The 13,312-nt window shown below is 32.1% G+C and overlaps 2 protein-coding genes across 2 annotated transcripts; one reads left to right on the forward strand and one right to left on the reverse strand.

Annotated features, from left to right (window-relative positions):
- Positions 1-6,276: 6,276 nt before the first annotated feature.
- On the reverse strand, positions 6,277-8,550 carry LOC129945605 (tether containing UBX domain for GLUT4). The gene is made up of 6 exons (XM_056055439.1): positions 8,371-8,550; positions 7,875-8,290; positions 7,483-7,813; positions 6,958-7,312; positions 6,701-6,893; positions 6,277-6,650 (listed from the first exon to the last, which is right to left on the reverse strand). The coding sequence occupies exons 1-6, from the start codon at positions 8,455-8,457 to the stop codon at positions 6,476-6,478; spliced, it is 1,557 nt and encodes a 518-aa protein (XP_055911414.1). The 5' UTR covers positions 8,458-8,550; the 3' UTR covers positions 6,277-6,475.
- A 1,288-nt stretch (positions 8,551-9,838) lies between these two features.
- LOC129945630 (protein-L-isoaspartate(D-aspartate) O-methyltransferase) lies at positions 9,839-11,306 on the forward strand. Its single transcript, XM_056055473.1, has 5 exons — positions 9,839-10,074; positions 10,140-10,276; positions 10,339-10,579; positions 10,636-10,799; positions 10,860-11,306. Exons 1-5 carry the CDS (start codon positions 10,020-10,022, stop codon positions 10,944-10,946), a joined length of 684 nt encoding a protein of 227 aa, XP_055911448.1. The 5' UTR covers positions 9,839-10,019; the 3' UTR covers positions 10,947-11,306.
- Positions 11,307-13,312: the final 2,006 nt, after the last annotated feature.

Consider the following 13,312-nt stretch of genomic DNA (forward strand, 5'->3'; position numbering starts at 1 on the left):
AATTAAAATTACTGTTGCCGTAATTAAAATACAAAAATATTAAGATTGAAAAACAATTGTTTCTTTTTTAAAAAGTATTTAGTTGAACAAAAGAAAAACACAAAGGACTGATTTTGTCTCCAGTGTTCGCAGGATCTGATTGAATTTCACGATGGGCACGATTTAATTTTCGAATGTTGGAAAAATTGCAAGGGACGTTTATGCACTTAGTTCAATTATAAAATTATCAAAAGTTTAATTGTGAGTAATGCTAAGGAAATAAAAAAACATACTTTTTCTCTATACGTGGAAATAGCTTTTCTAATTTTTAATAAAATTATATTATTAGTTTAGTTTAATTTATTTAATTCATTGATATGCTATACACATTAAGATACAATATCTTATTAAAAAGTGATAGCTTAAATAATCAGGCTGATTCTAAATAACTATTCCCCGGGAATTTGTTCCCATTTTCCCACTCTCTTATTAGAAACAAAAAATCCCCGGGAATTATTTAGTTCCTCTTTCCATTTCCCTTATTACAAACAATCTTCGAAAAAGGGAAAAATTCTGGGGGAAAAAAGTAGGCATTGTAAATGTCAAAAAAAGGGAAAGTTTTTACTCGTCTCCCGCCGAATTGTTCCCCAAAAATTTGTTGGAGAAATAGAAACAAAATATGTAAGTTTTTGTTTATTGCATCGGAAATAAATTAAAGTTTTAATAATTTTATAGGTTCAAAACAACTAATAAGTCGCAGCTGCGAATGTTGCTGAATTTAATGGAGGAATGTCGGGATATCGCCTGTGGATTCCAGAGCAGGCTAAAGGAAGAAGTGTTACAGTTTTGGGAGAAGACAGAGAGGGAATTAAATTCATGTGGGCTGCCGATAAAAACAATCCCAGAATGGAAAAAACCTTATTATCAAAGGTGTGGAGTGATCAAAAAGAATATGTCCGAGCAAAGGCGGCTGAAAATTTAAAATAGAAAAATGCCACTAGTGGTGGGCCTAACAAAGAATACAAATTTTCCGATTTTGAACAGGCCATATATGATTTAGTTGGCATGGAATAGTCTGTGGAAGGTGTTGCTGCAGCAATGTTTGGTTTGGGCGCCGTTCCAAAGAGGAAAGAAAATAAAGAAAATATAGGGCCACTCGAAAAAGTTTTGATTTCATCACCAGTTGAGTTTCTTGAAGGAGTGCAAGGAAGTTCTCACAAAAGTTCTGCATCCGAAGCTTTCCAAAAGGAATTGGAATTTCAAAAAGATTTATGTCACACAATGAAGGATATGAATGAAGGAGTTAGAGTGAACTTTACAGTACAAAAGGAACTTTGTGAAGCACTCAAAGCTGTATCAGAAGAAGCAAAAGAAATCCGTCGGCACACTTCGAAAATTTACCATGCACTTGATCTGGGAAATAAAAAGAACCAAGAACTTTTTAACGTAAAAAAGGAAAAATTAAAAGAAATTAAACGACGATTTGGTTTTGGTTTTTTCTAAAATATTTTTTAAACCTAAAAACCAAAAGGTTTATTAACATGCATTGTATATATATTTACTATAGTACTCCTATGGAACGAACATTTTTATTTCATCTCCACGCCGTTTATGGCGCTGCGTGTATCAAAATGCTTGGTAGGAAATCAAGAATGAGGAGAAAATTACTAAAGAAAGAATGAGAAAAGTAAATTTGTTTAGGTTCCATAAGCATTAATATGTTCGAGGGAGATAGCTAAAATACAAATTTCAAATCAAAAAGGAATAATATTTGTTTACATTTTTTTTTGCTTCACGTGTGAATGTAGAGGAGATGTGCATATGTATTCATATGCTTGTAGCTATGTATACTTTAACGTTGTAGGTATTTTGAATTTAAAAATTGTCGTTAGATTTTAAATTATCAATTTTCAATTTTTGTGAAAAATGAAATGTTGCCATATTTGGCATATACAAATACATATGTTTGTAGCTATGTATATAATAACGTTGTAGGTATTTTGCAATTAAAAATTCTCATTTCATTTTAAATTTTCAATTTTTGTTAAAAATGAAATGTTGCCATATTTGGCATATGATGCATTGAAGATTTTAAATATATTCAGTTATTTTGTTGTTGTTATTCTTGCGTATTATTTGTTATTTGTACGCATCAAGTATAAACACAATCAAAAATTAAAATTTATTCAAAACTTGCATGATTTTTGTTTTTTAACGGCTAAATAGGGTGTACTGAATTGAATTTTAAAATTTTATATAAAAACATTCAAATAAATAAATACAATATAATATAAAACTAGGTTCAAAAATTAACCTTACAGATATCAATGCCTTAATTTGAAAGATATAAGCCTAATATATATAAGATATCGTGATTTTGACAGAATGGAAGTGTTTCTTGTGTGGAGATATCATTATGATAACATTAATTGCTTCTATGGAACTCTTCGATTCATATAGTAAAGAATATTTTACTTTTTTCGGTTTTAATCTTTTAAGGGATTTTCTTGTAAAAGATACAAACATACTTGTAAGTGCATTGTATGCCGAGTTTGCACCTTGTTTCAAGAGTTTTTTTTCGGCGGGCATTTTAATTAGCATGTCTAGGAATTTAGCAACAAAAACTTCTCAAGTACTGACGAAATCAAAATTATTACCGAAAAGCTAATCAAGAAAAAAAAATCTTTTTGAAAACAAAAAAGTCCCTTTTAAAGTGAAGGGAGATTTTGTACCTGTTATCTTTTTGGCAACACTGGTTTAAACAGCTGACGCACGTTTCGTGTTTTGTTTCACTGTCAAACATCTTCAGTTTGGTCTATAATTGCACCATAAATCGTCTTACAAACGAACAACGCTTGCAATTTGTTGAATTAAAATATTGGAAATTGGACTAAGCGATTGGACCCCTTGAGGCGCGGTCAAGTTCAACATCTGCATGAAATAATATTCAAAAATTAAATTATATGGATCGTACTATCCATTCAAATAAAGATTTCATGCATTTTTCCGAATTGTATGTGTTTGTTTTTAACTTTCATGCTTTCATATGACTTTTAAAAATTCACCTTTTATAAATATAAACATATAGAATTATACATATAAAACGAACAAACTGAAGGAATTACGTGAAACTACATTTTTGGTATACAAAATATAAAATATAATTTTTTTTTGATTTAAGAGTCATATCAAAAATAAAGACAATTATCAGGAACACCCTATTGAATTGGAAAACAAATATATTATATTCACTACCTACCCCAAAAAAAATACTCTTGCAGTACTGTTTTGCGTTGTTATTGTTTCTCTTATAAATACTTTATTTCTATTTCTTGCCAAAGCATAACCGTAAAAACTTTCCTCTTCAAGTATAATATGCATACACACATATAATGTCAAAACATTGTTGCTATTATCTCCCTCGATCTCCTACTACATTTGCATATGTTCTTCTCTATTTTCTATTCTTTAATTAATGTTGAATTTTCACTCATTCTCAACTATTGAGGGGTATAAAAAAAGGGATCAAATTCAATCATCTCCACGCCTCTCAGATGTCGCTTCGATCGTTCCTCTTCATGAGAGTACTATAGAAAATATATATACAATGTAACATGTCGCCCAAAAACAAAAAAGAGCCATTGTGGCCACTCCAAAGGATTGAATGAATCCCTTAAAGATCTTCTGATAGCTCTTGGCTATCGATATCGGCTTTCTTCAACCTCCTCTTCATGTAAAATTCTGCGTGCAATGCTGAACATTTTTGTTGAGTTTTAATTTATTTGTTAAAAAAATTATAAAAGAATTTTAAGGACAAATGTTCACATTCAATAACACTTTTTTCTTTAAAATTTGTTTCATATGTCAAATATTGCAAAACAGCTGTTTCGAACATTCATAATTTTCTTTCCCGCATTCGAAGGGAAAAAAAATCTCCCGGGGAATTCATAATAAGAGAATTCTGTTCCCGGGGAACACATCTCCCGGGGAGAGTTTTTCTCGGGGAATATTTAGAATTTGTCTGAATGTACAAATTTGATAACAAAAGCTAACTTTAATTTAATACAGTAGCAAGCAAGTATATGTATGCAAAATTATTCAATAGAAATTACATTTAATGGAAAAAACTGACAAGTTTAATTTAATTGGTATCACCATTGATTTAAATTAAATTATTAAAGGTTAAACCTCACAAATAACTAAGACGAAGAAAAGTAGAGTTAAGTTTGTTTTCAAATATTTTAACAATTTCAAGTCTTCTTATATCTCTTTTGCAAGGAGTTCCAAAGGCTAATGGCGTTGACAAAGAACTGTCGCCCGGATGTAAGGCATGAATGTGTATTTGATCTATTAGAAATGGGGAATTGTAATCTATAAAAAAGGTACTGTGGTTGACGCATCTGCATAAGGTTAAAAAGAAGAAGGGTTCGGTAGTGAAGAAAATGCTTGAACTGCATATTGTATAAAAAGTTAACATAGCCAGAGATGTGGTCATATCTTTTTAGACAATATACGTATCTTATTGTGTTGTTGAACGCAACTGTAAGTTTTCTCTCAGCATCACAGTTACAATAGATTTCACAACCATGCGTGAGTATAGGGATGATCAATGTTTTTGCTAGCATCTTTCTAGTATTTATAGACGTTATGTGTTGGGAATTTTGAAGAATTCTAAGAGCTCCATATACCTTACCAACAGTAGTAATAATGTGATTTTTCCATGATAACGACTTGTTAAAAACTACTCCAAGATTCTATGCTGTCTCTACAAATTCAAAAGCGGCATTATAAAGCATTAATCGAGGTAAATAAGAGAGATCCAGAGACCGTTCAGAAATAACTAAGCACTTAGTTTTGCTGGGGTTTATGAACAGGCCATTTTGCAGGGACCATGTGTGAATGCTCTGAAGGTCCTGGTTTATGTTATGGGTGCGATTTTCAATAAGACCAAGCGAACTACTCAAATAAAGTTGCACATCATCTGCAAACATGTGTGTGAGGGAGAACTTCAAAATAGATGGCAGTTCATTTATATAAAGTGAAAAAAGAATTGGGCACAAAATCGAACCTTGCGGAACACTTTTCAAGACTGGCAAAAACGGAGGGAGCGAATTGGAAACGGATACAGTCTGCTTTCTATCATTTAGATATGAAAGTACCAGATTTGTTGCAGAAGACGAAAAATTAAATTGGTGTTTTAGCTTACGTATAAGAAGAGAGTGGTCAATTGTGTCAAAAGCTTTTGAAAAATCCAATAGAACCAAAAAATTCACCTTATCGTAATCAATAGGTTGCTTGCCTTAGGTCTTCAGTCACAGTGATTAGTGTTGTCGTACAGCTATGCTTACGACGAAAACCAGACTAAAAAGGTGTCAGTAAATTGGCTACACTAAGATGTATACTTATTTGCTTTTGCATAATCCTTTCCAAGACCTTGGAGAGAAAGGGAAGTAGAGAAATTGGACGAAACTCTTTGCTATTGGAAGTTTTGGATACAGGAACTATTTTTGCTAACTTCCAAAGCTTGGGAAAGATGCCACTTGTTAATACAGTTTAAAACACGTGTGTGACGTAAGGCCAGATCTGCGTTCTAGCCATAGTAGCTTTAACTTAGTTCATGGCAAAAAATATGAAGCACGCATCTTCCGGTATTTAGGCTTTCTTTATGGAAGAAGAGGAGCTCGGAGTGGGCTCTTTGTATATAGACAAAAATAAAATCAAGATGTTTACTTTAAGAAAAGAAGAGTAAACAATTACTATAGAATACAAATGTAAATATGATGATATGATGTTGATGTGGTTTTGATAAATTTGCAAAATAATTTACAAACAAAAGTTTACAAAAATTATTAAAGAATGTAATAGGTCAAAATTATAAATGATTATTCAAAATTTTAATTTTTTTTTGAAAAAATAAAAAAACTGAGGATAAGAAGCTGGAGGAATATTGACTTTTCTGAGAATATAGACTTTTTAGTTTACTTGAAACAGAAAAAATTGGACCGATCAAAACATTCTGCAAACGAAAAGAAACTTTTACAAAATGGTACACATTTTCGTTTTGGTTTGAGTTGCAGAGTGAACAAAGAGCGTTTATGTCTATTCTATTGTTCTATATGTCACTGTAGTAAGGCTGAGGAATTCCAGTTCGTATTTTTAATATTAAACTTATATCTGAAGCTAAAAGGTTTTCTCTGAAATAACTTTTACCATCTAATGTAATGTTAAGAAAGCTGTACCTTGTTTTTGAAACCAATTATTACCAGCTGCATTAATTTATGCATTACTTCAGTAAAATAGTTTGCATGTAGGAATCATATTTACGTATTTTTGTTTAAGTTCCTTGCTTTATTTTTGTTTGTTTTGTTTAGAACATTAAAAGCTATGTATGTACATTATGGATAAAATATAAAACAACTTAAAAAAATGATGTTAAATTGCTTTTTGTTTCGCTTTAATTTTTTTTTGTTGAAACCAATTTAAACAATTACCACCTTTAATTAGGTCTAAACCATTTGGGAATATCACTATCATTTCGACTTGGCGATGAAGACTGTCCAACATTATCATTTCTTGGTCGTTTAGGTATGGCTCCAGTTGATGGTCCTGGCGCTGTAGAGCCCATTATCTTACTGCTTTTACTATCACTTTCGTCTGCACCTCGTATTAAGCTAAAAATACATTTTTAAATCTCACCTACAAAAAATTAAAAAACGCTTACCGTGATTTGGATGCAATATAGAATGCACCTTCTGGTGAGGTTAGTTGCAATAGGAATTGTTTTTTCAAATAAGACAACATAGATGGCAGAGCATCAGTCTCGCTTACACCAAAATGAAGAACAGCAGTTGGAATGCAATTCACTTCGAGAAGAGTTTTGTCTTTAGGTAAAAGCTTTTTTGGTGGAACAGTAACTTCAAGGAAAAAAATACTAATATGAAATAAAAAATAGACAAGCTTTATAAGGCCTTTACATACACAAATGGAAATCTAAATCTTCATTTGTTATAAATTTTCGAACAAAACTTATAACATCTTCGATTTTATCAGTTGGTTTAAAGATGCCTTGGAGAACATTTCTATCAGGAAACTGGATGCGTATTATGCATTGTTTATATTGTGCTATTTTTCTTAGTAATGAACTGTTTTCCTCTATCTCACGCATCTTAGCTGTTACTAGTGGAGCATCGTCATTGCCTTCGGTGATTTTTTTTAAATCTCGCAAAACTAATTTTAAATCATTTACTGTTAAATCAAAGAAAGAATCTGGGAGGTCTTCCATTTGTTTTTGAGTGGAATCCAAAGAGTATATTACTGCATTTCGTTCACCAATCTGAAAAACCAAAATTTCTACATATTACAAAATAGAGAAGGATACACAAAAGTATCTGTTTCAAACTTAATTCGGGTTGGATTTTTAAAAGAATGTTTGTTGAAAGTTAACATCCAACGCAAAATTAACTTTAGGTTCACGCATGCCAATTGTTGAAGTCGATAGCTTACCACATTAACTTCTGGTTCAACCTCCATTTCATTTTGATCTTGTTCTTCCATTTCAGTTATTTCATTAGAGTTAATACTTCTTCCAGAACCCGTGCCCCAATCATATACAACTCCCGGCTTTTCGACTTTCCTTTCAATCTTAGGAATATCCACCGGTTCTTCTGTCTGCTTTGACTCGTCGACAGTCTCCTTTTTTTTCAATGATTGAACTAGCTCAGAAGTAATAGAAAATCCTCCCTTGCTCGGCTGCTTACTCATCACTTTGACTTCATCCGTTTTAGATTCCTTTGGTTCGTCCTTCACTTCCGGTGGGACATACACACCTGCTTGTCTGAAGACAAATACAAAATTGGATATATATGATACATAATTCTACAAATTATATGAAGTACGTTTTGATGTCGTCGGGATTTTTATTAACCAAACGCATCATAGTTCTGCCTCCAGTAATGCCTAAGGTCTTAAGTGTTGTTTGTTTCAGATCATCACCAAATATTTCCTTTCGCATGTAAATGACAACCGGACTCATGTCTGTCGTAATCTTCTCTGGACACACGTTGCTCAAAACATCCCAAAGAAAATTACCTGGACTGAATCGTCCCTGACGCCGGCTACCATCTTCTAATTGGATACAAATTTCCGCCGTAGATTCAACTCGTTTTTTTGAACATTCAAACATTTCTAGAAGACAATTGTTTGGCAATCCTGTAAAACGAAACATCTGCATGAGGTCTTGCTCTTTGTTGTGGCTTTTTAAGCCATATTCATCACAAGCAAATCCATGCTTTGCACAAGCTTCCTCCAGAATCTTTGATTAGAAGAAGAAAACCAAAGGATGACATGACAATTTGTATTATGACTTTTTTGTGTATATTTTTAAAGACTCACCTGTAGCAGCGTTGTACTGGGAGTAATTTTAATATTTTGGCGTCTTCCATTAGGAGTGAGGACGGTAACTTTTTTATTTAAATCCATTTAATTTATTTTTTAGGTATGAGATCCACAAAAAATGTATAAAACCCCAAATATACGAAAAGTAACTATTTTTTTGTATGTTTTTGACTTTGACAATTTGTTGACATTAGGATAGGACCGGTCGAATCGTATTGTTCAGTAAAAAAAGCGTGCATTCAGAGCTTGAAAGCTTTAAATGAACATTTGTCAAATAATTTTTAAAATGGTATAGCAATTCCAGTGGAAGGAATTATAATTTGTTTCTGACGGTTGAAAAATGTTGGTATTAAAGTTATTTCCAAATTATTCATGATTTCTTGTGTTCGCGGGACGTATATCTTAAATAATTTGTATACGTTTAACTTTAATTCGTTTTGAATATATCATGCGAAATATAATCTCTTAGGAGGTAAGTAGGATATTGCATAGTTTATATATTATTATTAATGATCTAACGATTTTTAGGCAAGTTTTTCGCTATTTTCCCAATTATCAATGTATGGCAAAAACCTTTCATACAACTAAAGCTGTTTGCATTAAATTTACTTGATAACTATGATATCAAAATAACAAAAGTTGTTAGTATTCAAGGACGCAACCGACATTTTAAAAAAATTTACCATAAGCAGTCACTGATATGGGCTCAACTTTCCATTACCGCAGCACAAATTTCGACTTGCGGTTTTTTTATTTGATAGATATGTGCAAATAAATAATAACTATAGCAGTTTTAGAGCAATTTCTATTTTAAATTAATTTTCAAAGTTCACTTTTTTACATACAAAACACGCAAAAATGGTTGATTTTGACATTTCTTTCATTTTTTTTTTGTTCAGTGTTGCCGTACTTGCATTTTTTGTTGTTGGAAATTTCTTTGATTTTAGTGCTCAAATGCAAAAAGTACTATGCATATACCCAAACTCACACCCACCAAAATCCTATAGTTATCCCAACTAGGGGGGTTGCAGGGAGCATGATGCCCCGTTACATTCCAAGCTCTTAGTACGCCGTCTTATCAATTAAAAAAAATATGTTTTAGGCTCAAAAAATGAAATACAAAAAAAGTCCGAAAAAGAAAATATTTTTTTCTATTACTTAAAGGTGTTTCCTAGCCTTTATATTTAAAATATGTTTTATTGAGACCCCTACCTAACTGTAAAAAAAAACAGAAGGAAATTCGTGCTGCGGTAATGGAAAGTCGCCCCAAAAAAATGTACCATAAGCAATCACTGATATGTATTATTATTTATGTATTATTTGTTTTCGACTACCCTATCTGGCCTTAATCATCAATTAGTCAGCAGTGTGGTGGTGACCTCAAAGTAAAGAATTTATTGTTCAACTATCTGAATACACTCATTTTCTCTTGTTGTAATTTTTGTAAGCGACTGTATCTAAGTGTCATCACTATTTTGCCCAAGGCTCATCTCAGCTGTTTTTTGTGCTTTCTGTTTTGTAACTGAACTGAAATTTAACTCCAAAAACCAAAAACATTTTTGTTTTATTAAATTTTCAACAATCTGAACAAGCTGAAGCTATTTAAGTCAATTGTTCACAAACATTTTACATCCATTGGTAGGACAATGGCTTGGAGATCAAATGGTGTCAGCAATGAAGATTTGATTCGTCAACTGCGAGGTACATAATTTACTTTTATTTACAGAGGAGCAGTCTGTCTCAATCGATATTGTTTTTTATTGTAGAGTTTGGAATTATCGCTTCTGACCCTGTTGCTCTTGCTATGGCAGCTACAGATCGAAAACATTATTGTCCATCAAATCCATATGTAGACAGGCCACAGAGTATCGGAGGTGGAGTTACAATCAGTGCTCCACATATGGTATACTAATCGACTGATAAACGTTTCCAATTATTAAGATATAAATCCTATTTGTTTCAAAGCACGCATTTGCCCTCGAATATCTAAGGGATCAGTTGAAACCAGGTGCTCATGTACTTGATGTGGGTTCTGGTTCTGGATATCTGACTGCGTGTTTTCTTCGATTTATTAATGGAAAGGGTGAACATGCCGACACAAAAGTTGTTGGCATCGAACACCAGTCTCAACTAGTAAACCAGAGCAAGGCAAACCTAAGAGCAGATGATCAAAATCTTTTGAATTCTGGAAAACTAGTTATTGTTGGTAGGTCAAATACTTTTGCTTGTTGAGTTGAATTGTTATTTGCTTAATTTTTTTAGAAGGAGATGGCCGTAAGGGTTGTCCAGAATATGCTCCGTATGATGCGATACATGTCGGAGCAGCCGCCCCGGAAACACCAACAGCTTTGATTCAGCAATTGAAAAAAGGTGGACGATTAATAGTACCCGTCGGGCCAGAAGGTGGAACTCAATATATGGAACAAGTTCGATAAAGACTAATATCTACAATCCAATCAAACTAACTGATGGTATTTTTGTTTCAGTACGATAAAGATGAAGCCGGAAATGTCCACAATACACGGTTAATGGGTGTCATGTATGTTCCTTTAACCGATTTGAATCGCTCCTGATTGCTGTTGGCATTAAAATTCGCTGTGGTTGTCGGTCTCGCATTGGTGCTTGTATGGCGTGTAGCCCATTTGATAAATTGGATTTAAACTAAATTCTTATTTTCAGCCTGTTCGAATAGTGTATATTTTTTGTCGATTGAATTGAATATTGTATTAAAGATAACGTTTATTGAAGTGTCTTATACCTTTAATAAAAATCAGTGATTTGAAAAAATGTGTATTTTCTAATACAAAAATCAATCGATTAATGCCTTTGCTAAAATAATATTGTGCAGTTTTTGTTTTTTTCATTTATTATTTTTAATTATTAGCAGCATACAATTTTATCTTTGAAATATATATACAAGTTATTTAAGACTACATTTTGAGTTTTCTTTTATAATATTGATATTATATCAATAAAGAATTCTTTTTGTTCTAATTATATTAACACTCTTTCCCAAGGTTTTGTTACTGCCATAATACAAGGTTATTGATGAAATCAGGTCGAATCTATACCTATATTACACCAGATTTATTAGATACTGCCTCTTTAAATTTGAACAAAAACATAAATTAGGCTTTTGTCAATTTAGGAACAATTTTTTTTGAATAGTTTTCTAATCATTAATCCCGATCTTCAATATATAGTTAAAATGTTTCATGTATCCAGCATTTTTTGTAAGTAATTAGTCTTCTTGTCTTTAAAGAAAAGCTGAAACATTTATGCTTAGTTTTTAAGTTTTTTTTCAAATAACGATCGAACTAAACAAGGATATGTCATCCCGTTTTTAAAATACGTACACATTTGCAAATATTGACATTTAGTTTCAAAGAAATATTCCGTTTCAGTTTTCCAACTTTTACCCCGCGTATTTACAGACAAATTTGCTTTTAAAGTTCGAGCATGGATTTCCGTTCATAACTTTTTATAAAATGTATCTTATTCAAAGATGGTTATTTCGATGGAAAGGGAATTATTCCTAAATAACAATGCAGGCCTCTAGGTGGTCAAGGCCAAGGAATATTCGAGTTCAAAAACTTACTCTAGAAATGATTTTTATTTTCGAAAAAACCGTGGGACAATTTTTCAAAAGGAGCATGGTTAAAAAGTAAAGTTAAAGAATTTCGAACAAGTCCATCACAAATTATCTTTGATTAGCCCAATATTTCTGAAACGAGAGCTGAAGGGCTGATATTTTGTAACTTTACTTTTTCACTAATATTTCCGAAATGAGAGCTCGCAGGACCTTTTGGTTTGGAGTAGGGGTAGAGCATAAAAATACCTTTCTTTTTATGTGTATTTCGATTCAGTGAAAATACTTTTGAAAATAATTTTTTTTTTCGGCAAGGGGTTAGCCCACGATTTTTCGAAAAACTGAAAAAAAATAATTTTTGAAATTTGTGCATAAATTGAAGTTGGGCCGTTGATCTTATTATAGTGGACACCGCAGCTTGTTTGGTTGAGGAAATAAACCAGAAGAAAGATAATTTGTGAAGGACTAGGTCGAAAATATGTAATTTTACTTTTTGACGAATTTTTCCGAAACCAGAACTCGCACAACCTTTTGGTTGGGGTTAAAGCATTAAAATACCTTTTTTTGACGTGTATGTCGATTGGATGGGAAATAGTTTTGAAAATAAAACTTTTTTTCGGCAAAAAAAACTGAAAAAAATAATTTTGGAATTTGTGCATCAATTGAAAGGTGGGTCAATGCTCTGTATTATAGTGAAAACCGCATCTTTTTTAGGGCCTTGGTTCAGGCAATAAACCAATCGAATGACTAAGTAAGTAAGTAGGTAATTCATTTATTTACAAAATTGTATAAAATTTTTTAAATTTAGATGTTATGACTATGCCGTCAGCCAAAAATTAATAATATTCAAATTTGTGTATGTTTTGAATTTAATAGAATTCTCTTAATAATAAAAATCTATACTTGTAAATATCTTTCAAAAATGTACTTAATGTTTTCCAATCATGCTCGTTAAGGATGTTTATAGTCTCTTGTAGGGTAAGAGTATTTTTCCCAAAAAAGTAGCGTCTTTGAGTTTTGAATATTTGACAGATACCAATGAAATGTACACAATCTTTTTTTGATTTTAAGTTGCACAGCGTACAGAATTGGTTAAAACTACCATTATAAGGACTTCCATTTAAGTTGAGAACTTCATATCTTGCTTTAAAGATTAGATAACTCAGTAAATCCTTAAAATAATTTCTGGCACCAAGATAATAGTTGAGCCGACTTTAGATTATTCTACTGAATGAGTCTTCTATCAGTGAATGCCTCATTATGTCCTCATTTTTCTCTATGATGCTGTACATTTGTTCTTTCACATGGTTTACATGGCTGAAATCATCATCGAATTTCACTCCACATTCA

The sequence above is a fragment of the Eupeodes corollae genome, chromosome 2 (assembly GCF_945859685.1).
Source record: "Eupeodes corollae chromosome 2, idEupCoro1.1, whole genome shotgun sequence".
Taxonomy (NCBI): domain Eukaryota; kingdom Metazoa; phylum Arthropoda; class Insecta; order Diptera; family Syrphidae; genus Eupeodes; species Eupeodes corollae.